General features: G+C 41.3%; 1 protein-coding gene across 3 annotated transcripts in view; it reads right to left on the bottom strand.

The window, feature by feature from the left end:
• sh3pxd2b (SH3 and PX domains 2B) overlaps positions 1-16,069 on the bottom strand; it is a 62,752-nt gene extending 46,683 nt beyond the window's left edge. For all 3 annotated transcript variants that reach the window (XM_023967763.1, XM_023967764.1, XM_023967765.1), the window contains exons 1-2: positions 15,700-16,069; positions 9,123-9,203 (exon numbers count right to left, since the gene is read on the bottom strand). In XM_023967763.1, the coding sequence (XP_023823531.1) occupies positions 9,123-9,203; positions 15,700-15,771 (153 nt within the window). In that variant the 5' untranslated portion in view covers positions 15,772-16,069. The remainder of the gene's footprint in view (positions 1-9,122; positions 9,204-15,699) is intronic.
• Positions 16,070-16,653: the final 584 nt, after the last annotated feature.

Genomic DNA, 16,653 nt, shown 5'->3' with positions numbered 1-16,653 from the left:
TCTACAAACAAACAGACTAGAATTAAAATGATTCAACTAGGTTGATGATGTGGGCAGCAAGCAGGGATCTGATTGGCCAGTGGGGCTGATGATGTCGAAACAGTCTGTTTAGAGCATCTTGGTTCCTGCACTCGTGGAAAATTACTACTGGCCCATCATATGGAAACACTGGTATATGATGGGCCTGTCTTCTCCATCAGGGCTCCACAGAGCAACCATTTTACTTGCATATTGCTGTGCGACCTGACATTTCTATTTTGGAGCACCTAGAAAAATTAAGGATTCTAGCTTTAATATCTCAAATATTTTTCATTGCGCTCCCAAATATATTTGTGTGCGCCTACATTTTTCAACTTAGGCGCACACATGCTTCTTGTAAAAAAGGGTCAGTGTAGAGCCCTGTCCATGCAGAGTTGAGATTGGATAAATAGATGGATGGATTCGGGCTTGTTTAGAAGGGCTTGTATCTGACTTGCACAGAGAAGGAGCATTTCCTCTGATTCTCTAACACATGTCTTACTACTGGCCTTACTACCAGTTAAAAGACAGTACAGTTAGCTGTAAAGCTTTCTCAGTATCACATGTCATACCTTGCAACAGAGAGTGCTATAATATAACTCATTGTTATTACAGTGCTATAATGTTGCTATGACACTCAGCAGTATGGCTTTGGACCAGTCACCAGCAGAGAGCTCTTGACCTCAATGCACAGTCTACAGGCAGCTGTGTAAATTAACTCAACATAAAGCTATATAGTCACAATGCAAATGGCTGTCGGTGGAAGTTAAAGAAACCATAACAGTCTGTTGGTGGCTGAAGCCAAAGAAAGCAGAGAAGAGAGCACTGAAGACGTGTGAGGTGAGAGGAATGTTATGGCAGAGTGCTCCAATACTTTGGATCCAGTTTGGCAAAGACAGGATGGATATCAAGGAGGTGAAGAATGTTTCAGTCACAGAGTAAAAAGCACCTTCTATACCATGTTCATTATTGTCATGATTTATCAGTACTGTTATATCCCCATGTCACACTCCCTCTCATGATTGCAATCATGGTTAATTAATAGCACCATGTCTGTTGACTATACTAATGACATCACTGACTGTTCACTTTAACATCACATTAAACTCTACCTGCTTAGTAGTCATACACGACTACTTTACTGTCAACATTGTTACTTCCTGCACCTCCTCATTCGATATCCATAATTCTCCTCTATGCTTTCCTACAATATGCAACCCTTCATCTCTCCAGAAACTAAAGCTCCACCTAATGTTCCAAATGCCCAGTGGCTATTAAATCAGATTTAAACATGTTTATTACGTGAATAATCTATGAAAGCTCTTGAGAGATGCAAACGCCTTCACGAACCCAGTCAATTATTATGCAGAATTCTATATATGCTCCAACTGACAATCATTAAACAGATGTAGGAGCTTAATAAATCGTTTGTTCCTGAGAATTGTTCTGCACCGAATGTGCAGATGAGCTTTGTGATTTACATACTGTAAATTCACTGAAAACACACACTAACACACGGTTGTGTTAACAGTATTGCACTTTTTATGTAGTCTACTTTTTGCCAGTTAATAGCCTAACCACTGATCAAGCAACATAATGGACGAAAGATTATTTTACTGTAACAATATACAGTGCCTTTGGAAAGTATTCAGACCCATTTACTTTTTCCAAATCTTGTTAGGTTACAGCCTTATTCTAAAATGTATTAAATTGTTTTTTTCCCCCTCAACAATCTACAAACAGAACCCCTTAATGACAAAGCAAAAACAGGTATTTAGAAATGTTTGCTAATTTATTGAGAAAAAAAAAACTGAAATATCACATTTACATAAGTGATCAGACCCTGTACTCTATTGAAGCACCTTTGGTAGGGATTACAGCCTCGAGTCCTCTTGGGTATGAAATAACAAGCTTGCCACACCTGTATTTGGGGAGTCTCTCCCCTTCTTCTCTGCAGATCCTCTCAARCTCTGTCAGGTTGGATGGGGAGTGTTGCTGCACAGCTATTTTCAGGTCTCTCCAGAGATGCTTTGATTGTGTTCAAGTCCGGGCTCTGGCTGGGCCACTCAGGACATTCAGAGACTTGTCCCAATGCCACTTCTGCGTTGTCTTGGCTGTGTGCTTAGTATCGTTGTCCTGTTGGAAGGTGAACCTTCACCCCAGTCTGAGGTCCTGAGCGCTCTGGAGCAGGCTTTCATCAAGGATCTCTCTGTACTTTGCTCTGTTCATCTTTGCCTCGATCCTGACTAGTCTCCCAGTCCCTGCCGCTGAAAAACATCCCCACTGTATAATGCTGCCATCACCATGCTTCACTGTAGGGATGGTGCCAGGTTTCCTCCAGACGTGACGCTTGRCATTCAGGCCAACTAGTTAAATCTTGGTTTTATCAGACCAGACAATCTTGTTTCTGATGGTCTGAGAGTCCTTTAGGTGCCTTTTGGCAAACTCGAAGCGGGTTGTCATGTACCTACCATAAAGGCCTGATTGGTGGAGTGCTACAGAGATGGTTGTCCTTCTGGAAGGTTCTCCCTTCTCCACAGAGAAACTGGAGCTCTATCAGAGTGACTATCGGGTTCTTGGTCACCTCCCTGACCAAGGCCCTTCTCCCCCGATTGCTCAGTTTGGCTGGGCGGCCAGTTCTAGGAAGAGTCTTGGTTGTTTCAAACCTCTTCCATTTAAGAATGATGGAGGCCACTGTGCTCTTGGTGCAGACATTTTTTGGTACCCTTCCTCAGATCTGTGCCTTGACACAATCCTGTCTTGGTTTTTACTCTGGCATGCACTGTCAACTGTGGGAGCTTATATAGACATGTACAATCAATTGAATTTACCACAGTTGTAGAAACATCTCAAGGATGATCAATGGAAACAGGATGCACCTGAGCTCAATTTTGAGTCTCATAGCAAAGGGTCTGAATACTTATGGAAATTAGGTATTTCTGTTTATTTGAATAAATTTGCAAAAATATCTAAAACTCATTTTTTCCCTCCACTTTATCATTATGGGCTATTGTGTGCAGACTGCTGAGGAATGTTTATAAAATTATTATATATATTTTTTTTTTTTATACATGTAATCCATTTTAGAATAAGGCTGTAATGTAACAAAATGTAGAAAAAGTCACGGTGTCTGAATACTTTCCAAATGCACTATAGGTCAAATTGAGATCCTACATCTGTAACTTAAGTGTATATCTTAATTCGTTTTTTTTAACTAAATCATTATATATCCCAATAAACCCAATAATATCCACGACGTGGAATGAAAATGTACTGAGCTATTTCTACAAATGTGACCCAACAAAAGCAACAGAAGAACTGACTAGTGTAGAAAAAGGAGAAGATCAGCAGGGAACTAAGAATACCAGTCCTGTAGACGGCAATTAGGGGAGGTTCTGATTGATCCAAGCTCTACATCAAACTTCCAGCTACATCACTCCTTCCTCTGTCAAACAAAGAGAAGTCAGAGGGAAAAGACCTCTGACTGACTACACATGACAACCATCTGTCTGGCTAAAGAGGCAGATGCATCGTTTCACAGATCCTCCTTTTACTTTAAGACTTGGAATACCGACAGTCAGAGAGAAAGACAGCGAGAGAGAGAGAGACGGAGAGCGAGAGAGAGAGAGAAAGACAGCGAGAGAGAGACAGCGAGAGAGAGAGAGAAAGACAGCGAGAGAGAGAGAGAGAGAGAGAGAGACAGAGACAGAGACAGAGACAGAGACAGAGACAGAGAGAGAGAGAGAGAGAGAGAGAGACAGAGAGAGAGAGAGAGACAGAGAGAGAGAGACAGAGAGAGAGAGACAGAGAGAGACGGAGAGCGAGAGAATACCCCACACACGCTGTAACTGTTCCCATGTGTCTAGCAGGGAGCCACACCCTAACTGACTCGGACTCTCTACCATCGCTCCAACACCCTGTCTATGGCCTGTAATCAGAGCTGATGTCTCAGATGAGGAAAGCCATCTGACTAAGGTGAATATGTAGCCTTGTCTCTGCTGCAGACAACCAGTTACATCATGTACACATAACTCTCACATTAATGACTTGAGAATGGGTTTAATGGGTTCTAGCAACACAWTAGTAAATACTGACTTCATTTGACAGAGTTTTTCTTGGCAATGGTTGGCCTACTGAGGTACTGTTAACTTTAGTTGTGATGGACTACCCACTGGGCACAGACATCAAATCAACATCTATTCCATGTAATTTCATTGATGAATCTAGCTAGCTAACTAATTCAGACGAAAAAGAGGGCTGTTAATGACTAATACATTAATAAGTAAACAAGGAAACGACAAAGAATGTAGGGTCTCAGGTGTGATGTCTGCTGGGAGGTATGACATCACAGCCAGGGGAGTAACGGTGGGTTATCATCACACGACTCCTCCATCACTACACCTAACAGAATAAAGGGCTACACAGTCAAACTTACATTTTACATGACATTTTAGTCATTTAGCAGACACTCTTATCCAGAGCGACTTAAAATAAGTATTTTTCATCAAATTCATTCATTCATTGGGCAGCAAATTCTTGTTTGGTCAGAGACTAAGTTAATTTGCGACGGTCAGCTATCATTCGTCTGGTTCATATCCTCTTCTGTAACTACATCAGACAGTCTCATCAGACACAAAGGCCTTTGTTCTCTGGATCTGAGTCTCCCTCTCAAAACAGGACTAGAATGAGTGTTAAAGGCCTCCTCCGACAACCACATCTCTTTCTGGAATTTCCAGTGCTGTAAAGTACTTAAGTAAAAATTCTTTAAAGTACTACTTAAGTATTTTTTGGGGGGTATCTGTACTTTACTTAATATTTGACAACTTTTACTTCACTACATTCCTTAAGAGAATATTGTACTTTTTACTCCATACATTTTCCTTGACACCCAAAAGTACTTTTATTTTGAATGTTTGGTAGGACAGGAAAATAGTCAAATTCACACACTTATCAACCAAGCATCCCTGGTCATCCCTACTACCCCTAATCTGGTGGACTCACTAAACACACATGTTTCGTTTGTAAATTATGTCTGAATTTTGGACTGTGGCTCTCCATTAATAAAAAAAGAACAAGAAAATGGTGCCATCTGGTTTGCTTAATATAAGGAATTTKAAGTGATTTATACTACTATTTTAGCAATAACATTTACTTTTGACACAAGTATATTTTAAACCAAATACTTTTAAACTTCTACTCAAGTAGAATTTTACTGGGTGACTTTTACTTGAGTTATTTTATATTAAAGCTTTGGAAAACATTGGTTAAAATGAGTGAATCACACTCAAAAAGACCAACGTCATGTGTTTTCAATAGGAATTGTTGAAAACATTCTACTTAGCTGTTGAGCAATGTCAACAGAGAGCATGTGAGGTGAGGAGCCTTCGTTTAGACTTGCATTTCCTGCCACTGCGTCGGTCTGCCCTGTAAGCAATGTGCTGGCTCAGCACATGGTTTTCAAAACCCTTTTTAAAAGGGAGAAAATGACATTTAAAAAAGGGAAAAAATTGAGCAGTGAAACTAAACTCTCACATTTCAAGTCTTGCATAGTGACGGCTGGGCAGACATTGCCTTAAAAAACACTTTCAATAGTCATAAACAAAGGCAGGAGACACCAGTAAGCCAGCTAGGTGGAAAAGAGTGGAGCGAATTAAGATACTGCTCAATCTCATTTGTCCTACTGAAGTAAAAAGTCCTCAAGGTTTAGCCTATCTGTCTATGGATGATAGATCACCTTCTATGTCAAGGAGAATATAATACCCTATTGGATTTCTTGGTTATTGTCTTCAAATTATACCAAGAAATTTAATTACATTTTAATTAATTTTGAAAAGGTGTATAAGCTTTGCCATTTTATTAGGCTAACTTACGGGCAAGTCATACTAATGCATACACTGAACAAGTCTTCCACATGGATTTTGTCCTTGAACCCTCCTTTTCCCTTTCCAAAGCATTCCAGCAGGATTAAAAACCACTCAATTGTCAACTGCTGGATTTCCTCTCAAATCTACATTTAAAACACATTTCATTTCCATAGTGCACAGTACTGCTATGTACTATATTTACAGACCCACATATCTTCTGTTCAGCATTTTCTAAGTCATGGCATATGTTATGTCTAATTGTTTCCAGATCAAAAAGTATAGCATGGGATCCAGTTTATTGCAATAGGGTCCAGCAAATKATTGTGCACCAGAGAATAAGAGCCCCTTTAGCTTTTGTGCAAAACGCTGCTCACAACAGGCAGCCCCATGATCTCAACAGAGGATTGCCATCTTTCCACATTAAAAGGGTTTTGTTACTCGATTACCACGTCTGGAAAATATGTGACAGCTGTGAGTTGAGGGAGACAGTAGTCAAGTATCAGCATTATATCACACCAATGCATAGGAATAAGAGTTTGTATCTATTCGAAAGTGCTTTTAGAATTTAGACACAAGGATAGGGCATATCCAACGTGGACAGATGTAGAACATGGAAACAGTACTTAGTGCCATGGAAACAGAATCTCTGTAAACAGCAACTGGGAGGAACCTATGACAGAGTCTCTGTATTTTCCATAATTTGTCAAAGCAATGCATCAGTCATTTTGGTTCAAGGCACTTACACGACATCATGAAATTTGCATGCAGTTTTGTTTAAGCTAACCTGTGTTTCCATTTCAACTGTATCTCAAATGGCTCACGAAACTGTTCTGGCTTCAAGTCGAGGAATCTAAAGACAAATACTAACTCTGCATTAGTAATTAGAGAGGMGTAAACAACAACGTGCAGAGCTTGTTTGCTCGGCTCCATTTGATGCAGTTGGCCTAATACTATGTTACAGTTGTTTTATGCCCTCACCAACAGGTAACAGCTCTCATCAGCTGCCATCAGTGGACCAGGTAGTTTAAAGTAGACAGAATGTGAGGCGACATCTAGACCAGTCATAATAACAGCCTGTCTGTCTTTGTCGTCTTCCCGCAATGTCTTACAGACTCAATGACTAACAGAGAAGCTCAAWAAAATGTATTCTCTGCTAGAATTTGGAACTTAGTTAAAAGTATAATGACACTATCTCTGAGGACTGTATTATGATGACTCCACTGGGCCCCAGCGGCATACGTACTGCAGTAAACTGTGGACAAGACAAACACAGCACCATGAATCAACCCAGACCTACAGCCATAGGTTTGCCAACAGCATTAGCCACTATTGATTCGATGTGATGCAAGAGACAGCCTGTCTCTGTGGTTATATATAATATCGAGGCGTATGATCATGTCATCGTTCTTTGTTTGCCAGCCGATCTGTTCATCTGAACATTACCTTCAAACAAAGGCTGTTTCCTGCAGGGTGGACAGCAGTGACATCAGAGAAGAGTGAGGGATGATGACCCAGGGAGAGTCAGAGGAAGGGAGGAAGAGAGGAACAGGGATTGTGTGTGTGTGTGTGTGAATAGTTTTCCTCATTGTGAGTCATGAGATCAGATTTTGATGTTGTATCCTTTACAAAGCAGTACAACACCAGAGGAGTCCAGTTGTGACGCAGCCAAACAGGTGACGTGTTCCACAGTGAGAAGCACTATTCTAGGCCGGYCCAGCCCATTGGTCTTATGTCCTTACCAACAGACAGCAACCATGGCAGGCTCTCAGAGAGATGCATCCAGGTGGGTCAGTACCGTCAGAGGAGCAGTAGCCAGATGAAATGACTCATCACTCCTTCACTGTCCAGGCTGTGTCCCGAATGGAACCATATCCTTAGAGAGTGCACTATTCTGGACCTGGGCCTACACTTTTAGAAAAAAAGGGTTCCGAAAGGGTTCTTCAKCTGTCCCCATAGGAGAACCCGTTTTGGGTTCCAAGTAGAACCCTCTGTAGAAACGATTCTACATGGAACCCAAAAGGGTTCTACCTGACACCAAAAGTTTTCTACCTGCAGCCATAAGGGTTCTTCAAAGGGCTCTCCTATAGGGACAGATAGTACCTTGACATGAGTGTAGGACTCTGGTCAAAAGGGCACTTTACAGGTAATAGGGTGTGTTGCATTTTGTATGCAGTACAGGCCTTAGTTCTCAGAAGATGACGCTACCAGCCACCGTCATAGACGGTCARCCAGCTTGCAGTCTGAGCCACAGCTTTACAGGAATTGACATAAGCCCAATTCAATGAATGATAAATGAACTGTTTCTTTTCATGTACCAGCGCCAAACCAATGGGCCAAACCAGGAGATGTGATCTGGTGTAATCATAAGGGTTATCTGAATTTCACACGCCACTCTGAGAGCCCACCCAGAGCTTTAAATAGAGAAGGAAGCAGCTGAAAAGCATACGAGGGAATGCCCCATTTTAAAAATACACACTGACTCAATATGACCCTGCATCTCCAATAGGCCTACCTGCTTACATTAATCTACACTCAGACCATATTACACAATGTACACCAAGTATTAATATTGAGGATATATTTAACAGAGATCAATTGCCACAGAAAAAGGAACTGAAACKCTGAGGAGATTCCCTCCACAGGCAGTTTACTGTAACGTGTGACGTTCTATTCTATTTTTGTGGTTATCTGTTAAAATCAACATTCAGCTTATTCAGGCTCCATTAGTTCATTTTCCGAATCGACTCATATGCAGGTAATTACCAAAATCACATGGTTCAGTGACCCAGGCACAAACACTGTGTTCTTATTGGTAGGCCTGTACAATGGTATATTTAAGAAATAAGACATGAGGGGGTGTGGTATATGGCCAATATACCACGGCTAAGGGCTGTTCTTATGCACAACGCATCGCGGAGTGCCTGGACACAGCCCTTAGCTGTGGTATATTGGCCATATACCACAAACCCCCGAAGTGCCTTTTTGCTATTATAAACTGGCTACCAACGTAATTAGAGCAGTAAAAATGTATGTTTTGTCATACCCGTGGTATACGGTCTGATATACCACGGCTGTCAGCCAATCAGCATTCAGGGCTCGAACCACCCAGCTTATAGCCTTAGGGCTCTGGTAGAAAGTAGTGTACTATGTGGGGAATAGGGTGCCATTTAAAATGCAGCCATATAGTGTGGATGTATGATTGTACTTGAAGTTGTTTTCCCACAGCTGTTCCCAACTCACCTGCAGATGGAAGAACTTGCTGTAGCGTCTGAAGATGACCTCAGTGCTACCATCAGACCAAGACACTTTGATGATGTAAACCTGATAGAAAGAAAAAAGGGGGTTACCTTTAAAACCTTTAACTCTTACAAAGCATATAGTTACTTTTACTGCATAGGTGTGACGACCAGGACCCATATTAATTAAAATGGATCCATATATTCATGGTAACAACAGTGTAATAACCTCAATATGCTGTTAAACCCATAATAGCTTCAAAGGTGAAATCCCTTGATGATTCCATTTCTGATTCATGGTCACACCTAGTCCACAATGACGTGGATTCAAGGGAAGATAAATGGAGTTACTAGGTACATTGTGTGGTTCAATTTGGTGTCATGTCAACCATTTTCTACAGAATGGATCTGACATCCTTTCATATGATCTCACTTCCTTCCCACACCATGAGATCATCATTTCCTGTGTAAAAGGAAAAGATCATGTCTACTACTCACGCATTGGGATAACACAATTGTAGTCTTGCAAAGGATGCATGGACAATAGACATACAGTGCATTCGGAAAGTATTCAGACCCATTTTCTTTTTCCACATTTTGTTACGTTACAGCCTTATTCTAAAATTTATKAAATACATTTTTCCTTCATCGATCTACACACAATAGCCGATAATGAAAAAGCCAAAACAGGATTTTGAAATTTTTGCAAATGTAGAAAAATAAAAACAGAAATACCTTATTTACATAAGTATTCAGACCCTTTGTTATGAGACTCGAAATTGAACTCAGGTGCATCCTGTTTCCATTGATCATCCTTGAGATGTTTCTACAACTTGATTGGAGTCCACCTGTGGTAAATTCAATTGATTGGACATGATTTGGAAAGGCACACACCTGTCTTTATAAGGTCCCACAGTTGACAGTGCATGTCAGAGCAATGGTCGTAGCGCTCAGAGACAGGATTGTGTCGAGGCACAGATCTGGGGAGGGGAACCAAAAAATGTCTGCAGCATTGAAGGTCCCCAAGAACACAGTAGCCTCCATCAATCTTAAATGGAAGAAGTTAGAACCATCAAGACTCTTCCTAGAGCTGGCCGCCCGGCTAAACTGAGCAATCGGGGGAGAAGGGCCTTGGTCAGGGAGGTGACCAAGAGCCCAATGGTGACTCTGACAGAGCTCCAGAGTTCCTCTGTGGAGATGGGAGAACCTTCCAGAAGGACAACCATCTCTGCAGCACTCTACCAATCAGGCCTTTATGGTAGTGTGGCCAGATGGAAGCCACTCCTCAGTAAAAGGCACATGACAGCCCGCTTGGAGTTTGCCAAAAGGCACCTAAAGACTCTCAGACCATGAGAAACAAGATTATCTGGTCTGATGAAACCAAGATTTAACTAGTTGGCCTGAATGCCAAGCGTCACGTCTGGAGGAAACCTGGCACCATCCCTACAGTGAAGCATCGTGGTGGCAGCATCATGCTGTGGGGATGTTTTTCAGCGGCAGGGACTGGGAGACTAGTCAGAATCGGGGGAAAGATGAACGATGCAGAGTACAGAGAGATCCTTGATGAAAGCCTGCTCCAGAGTTCTCAGGACCTCAGACTGGGGCGACGGTTCACCTTCCAACAGGACAACGACCCTTAGCACACAGCCAAGACAACGCATGAGTGGCTTCGGGACAAGTCTCTGAATGTCCTTGAGTGGCCCAGTCAGAGCCCAGGCTTGAACCCGATCGAACATCTCTGGAGAGACCTGAAAATAGCTGTGCAGTGATGCTCCCCATCCAACCTGACAGAGCTTGAGAGGATCTGCAGATAAGAAGGTGAGAAACTCCCCATATACAGGTGTGCCAAGCTTGTAACATCATACCCAAGAAGACTCGAGGCTGTAATCACTGCCAAAAGTGCTTCAACAAAGTACTGAGCAAAGGGCCTGAATACTTATATAAATGTAATATTTCCAGGTTTTTATTTTTATTTTGCAAAAATTTCTGAAAAAAAGTTTTTGCTTTGTCATTATGGGGTATTGTACGTAGATTGATTAGGGAAAAAATATATGTAACACATTTTAGAATAAGGCTGTAACGTAACAAAATGTGGAAAAAGTCAAGGGGTCTGAATACTTTCCGAATGCACTGTATGACAGCAGAACATTGCACTACATGAGTCAACTGTGCTTTTTCATATTCAAAACAGGCAAATTGACCATTCCTTTCTCCTGATGTTTCTATCAGTATGTTTCCTTAATTTCAACTGTATCTTCCACATTTTATCATTGAGAAATACTGCACCAAACATCTTAGTTAGATGTAAAATTGCACGACTAAGATCTCCTCGGCAAAAACGTCTAAATTAGTGACAGATTTCTAGAACTATCATAAAATAATGCTGACTATTTTGAGGAAGTGTATACTGGCTATGGCGTCTCAAAATGGACAAACAGTACTATTGCCGTTGTTTTCCCATTTTTTTTTGCGAAGGTCTTTTAAGGGAGTATATCAGCACACTCATTCGTTTCGGCGAGTTCGGCTAGGCGCCAGCTGAACTGCAGCCTGCTGACGCCTTTAAGGGTGCCATGAAATACTAAAGGCTTGGGTATTCTTCTTGTAACATCARTGAAACCAACCATTGGTAAAAATAAAATATTTTGCATCACCCACCCTAAGATCAAAGTACTAACCCGACAGTGAATGAAAATAAAGCATCTTGCAGGCTGTCGACATTCAATAATGGCCTGCTGGTGCTTGACATACAAGTGCAACAAACACTTTCTTTTTTGTAAAGTGAGAAAGAGAGTCTGGGAGGTTATCGGACGGAAACTCCACACTGATTGTGTCTGGCTGAGTGCTTCTGTTGGCCTCTGTCCCAACTCCCTGCCTTCCCTGTAGGAGACCAAACGCTGTGGAAGATGCTAAACACAGGGCTCAACGCAGGGCACACAACCAGTAAACCAGCAGATGAAGGAGACACAGGAGCTCAAGATCTTTATATCCTGGGCATTTTTGTATGACGTAACCAGTCATCAACATCTTCATCATACATCCAAAACTCAAACCCTTTATGGGGACTGAGGAGTGGTTATCTAAATAAGAAAACTTTCTTCCATCTGCCTCAGCCCACACTCAGCTCCTAACCCTTTCACTGTGCATTAGAGATCATTCAAAACAGAAACCCTGAGGTGGCTTGGATGCTTGGATACAGCAACAAAAACACTTTTGGGATGCACTGATCACAGCACCATCAGAAAGTAGAATACTGTATATTGTAAGCATGCTTCATCATGTTTTGCAGTCTGCACACAAGGCATTCTCATTATCATTCTGATGGCTCAGGAATTTTGTAGTAAGCCTACTGTTCATTTGTATAAGGTAATATTGTAATGGAAGTGAGCAACACAACAAGTTGTAGTCAAGACTAAACAAAAATGGGCCAGACCTTCATGCCAGACAGTCTCAAACTGCATGTCCTGCTTCTGCTCTCTGTCCTGGACAGAAGTGTGCAGAACGGCATTCCAAGTTCAAACATTCTGCCAAGGCCTTGTGTACTCTGAGCTAACAATGACCTTGGGAATAGATGAGTGAGTAGTATGCTTCCTGGTCAACAAATACCAATACCTGAGGTCACGGTTTTCTACTACAGTGTGTAGCCTATAGGTGAGCATGAAGGCCTGGTAGGCAGTAGGGCTGGGAATTGCCAGGGACCTTAAGATATGATATTATCATGATACTTAGGTGCCAACATGATATGTTTTGCGATTCTCACGATTCTATGTTTTGCAATTCGATAATGTGATTTTATTGCATTTCGATTTTCGCAACATGTGTCTTCTGCAAAGGGACAAGAGACCCATGAGAAAACGATCCGTTTTCAGTCATGAAAATAAAAGTGCTGAAAACAAATAAGGCTCCCCGTTTAAAAAGAAGATGGAGAACAAGTTATGAAGGAAAATACTGGAGTTGTAAAACGATATGATATATCATTAAAAATAATATACCGATATGTAACTGTATCGATGTTTTACCCCATCAGGATGGACTACCCAAACAATCCCACTGTAACTCAAATCATGCATTGCTTCTCCGCTTCAGAAATATGGTTCTCTCAACCATTCTGAAATAGACATTAGACCAATTAAAATCTATGACAGCTATTCGAAGGCTACTCTTCGCGATGTTTTGAAAAGTCTGTGTCAGGTTTTATACACACATACAGTGGGGCAAAAAAGTATTTAGTCAGCCACCAATTGTGCAAGTTCTCCCACTTAAAAATATGAGAGAGGTCTGTAATTTTCATCATAGGTACACTTCAACTATGACAGACAAAATGAGAAAAAAAAAATCCAGAAAATCACATTGTAGGATTTTTAATGAATTTATTAGCAAATTATGGTGGAAAATAAGTATTTGGTCAATAACAAAAGTTTCTCAATACTTTGTTATATACCCTTTGTTGGCAATGACAGAGGTCAAACGTTTTCTGTAAGTCTTCACAAGGTTTTCACACAACTGTTGCTGGTATTTTGGCCCATTCCTCCATGCAGATCTCCTCTAGAGCAGTGATGTTTTGGAGCTGTTGCTGGGCAACACGGACTTTCAACTCCCTCCAAAGATTTTCTATGGGGTTGAGATCTGGAGACTGGCTAGGCCACTCCAGGACCTTGAAATGCTTCTTACGAAGCCGCTCCTTCGTTGCCCGGGCGGTGTGTTTGGGATCATTGTCATGCTGAAAGACCCAGCCACATTCATCTTCAATGCCATTGCTGATGGAAGGAGGTTTTCACTCAAATCTCACGATACATGGCCCATTCATTCTTTCTTTACACGGATCAGTCGTACTGGTCCCTTTGCAGAAAAACAGCCCCACAAAGCATGATGTTTCCACCCCATGCCTTCACAGTAGGTATGGTGTTTTGGATGCACTCAGCATTCTTTGTCCTCCAACACGACGAGTTGAGTTTTTACAAAAGTTCTATTTTGGTTTCATCTGACCATATGACATTCTCCAATCTTCTTCTGGATCATCCAAATGCTTCTAGCAAACTCAGACGGGCTGGACATGTACTGGCTTAAGCAGGGGGGACACGTCTGGCACTGCAGGATTTGAGTCCCTGGCGGCGTAGTGTGTTACTGATGGTAGGCTTTGTTACTTTTGGTCCCAGCTCTCTGCAGGTCATTCACTAGGTCCGCCCCGTGTGGTTCTTGGGATTGCTCACCGTTTCTAGTGATCATTTGACCCCACGGGGTAAGATCTTGCGGAGCCCCAGATCGAGGGAGATTATCAGTGGTCTTGTATGTCCTTCCATTTCCTAATTAATTGCTCCCACAGTTGATTCTTTCAACCAAGCTGCTTACCTATTGGCAGATTCAGTCTTCCCAGCCTGGTGCAGGTCTACAATTTTGTTTCTGGTGTCCTTTGACAGCTCTTTGGTCTTGGCCATAGTGGAGTGTTTGGAGTGTGACTGTTTTGAGGTTGTGTGACAGGTGTCTTTTATACTGATAACAAGTTCAAACAGGTGCCATTAATACAGCGTAACGAGTAGAGACAGAGGAGCCTCTTAAAGAAGAAGTTACAGGTCTGTGAGAGCCAGAAATCTTGCTTGTTTGTAGGTGACCAAATACTTATTTTCCACCATAGTTTGCAAATAAATTAATAAAAAATCCTACAATGTGATTTTCTGGATTTCTTTTCTCATTTTGTCTGYCATAGTTGAAGTGTACCTATGATGAAAATTACAGGCCTCTCTCATCTTTTTAAGTGGGAGAACTTGCACAATTGGTGGCTGACTAAATACTTTTTTGCCCCACTGTACACCTATCATACACATACACCTATCATACACATACACCTATCATACACATACACCTATCATACACACACACCTATCATACACACACACCTAAGAATGTGTTCTTAACAGACTTGGCGAGTTAAATAAAGGTTAAATAAAAKAAAAAATTTAATCATGCCCTCGACTGCATTACGAACCTCACTGGTGAGCTTATTGTTCCTCCGACAGCGTACTGCTTATACTTTTACTCTTTATAGTTTACCGTTATATAACACAATAAAGTGGCAGCAGTTTTGGAAATAACTGTTTTCAATATTGGTCGTGTGTTTTTTATATTTAATAAAGTTATATAACCAGGTGTAGCCTACATTCCAAGTGTCCAAAAGTTTTGATCAGAAACCAAACCAACAACTTATAATAGTAACATTATTTTACTGCAGTAGCCTAATAAAGTGGAAATTAAAACAAACACCAAGAGTCTGAGAAAAAGCGCATGCCTGGTGCTCGGTTATTTCCAGATGTTGACATGTGGTCTCAAAAGAAAAAATAAATTGGACATTTTCAACGCTAAACCTTTCCCCAACCACTCACTCCACTTTTCTTTAGATGCATGCAACATGGTCGCACTGTAATTTTTTCTTCCAGCGACTGTTTTGGTCAAATGTAATTCGATACTCTCTTTGTTTTTACTTTATCGAAACAAGAAATGTAATCGAAGAAAATACGTGTGGCACATACATTCCTACAATATACATACGTGGTCGGCCCTCTCCTGTAAAAAAAAACGTATTGACTTACATAGTGTTTGTTCGGATTTCTCCTCTTCTGTACATCTTGAACTGTTACTTCGTGCACAGTCCGCCTTGCCATGATGTTCACTTTCAGAGCCTCCACTAAAAACAACAGGCCGGTTTAGAAACGATCAGACCTGAATGCCAAAGTTTACGCAGCCAACCTTTGTCATTCGTCAGATCCTTGATTGCAGGATGAAACAATTGGGATACTTTTTCGTAGATGGTTCACGTCAGATTTCCTGTCCCACATTCAGTCTTTACTCTTCTTGCCCTGTCCGGCAGTAGGCTATGTCTGACCTTCTCTGAACCAAACTCCCAGTCTATCCCAGCTCACCGACTCTAATTTGACAACGGGAAGGTTTCCACAACATAAAATGGGTGTATTCATTACGTCCTGCAACGGAAACCGTTAACCGTTTAAGAACCAAACGGAAGCAAATGGGGAGGGACCTACTTGAATTTGTCCAATAGAAACTCTCGTTTTCGTTTGGAGTAAACGGGTTATGTTGCAAAACGTTTTTCAACAGACGAAACGTTTTTGGAACAGAATCGGTCCGGTAGTCAATCATACAGTCCGGCAGTCAGCAACAAAGAGGAGCTATGGTACAGTATGACAAAAGTTATTTAGGCTAGAGGCCTAGGCCTGCTATAGACATGTTTAAATCTGATATTGAAGTTTACTGGGAGAATGTCTTTGGGCAACTTTTCCTTTTGATAGACTTCTTTATAAAGTTAAATTGTTCCCAAAGCTTTTGGGAAGGAGACAGATTTAAACTGATAAACAGCTTTACTGTTATAACTATACAGTTAATAGGCCTTTAACCCATTTTTTAACCCTTTTTACCTTGGGGATTTGATCTAGCAACCTTTCGGTCACTGGCCCAACACTCCAACCACTAGGCTACCTGTCGCCTGATGATTAACGTATTATGTGATATGATTTTTATATTGTAAACAT

The sequence above is a fragment of the Salvelinus sp. IW2-2015 genome, linkage group LG23 (assembly GCF_002910315.2).
Source record: "Salvelinus sp. IW2-2015 linkage group LG23, ASM291031v2, whole genome shotgun sequence".
Taxonomy (NCBI): Eukaryota; Metazoa; Chordata; class Actinopteri; order Salmoniformes; family Salmonidae; genus Salvelinus; species Salvelinus sp. IW2-2015.
Note: the sequence above shows the minus strand (reverse complement) of the source record. Positions and strands in the feature narration are given on the sequence as shown.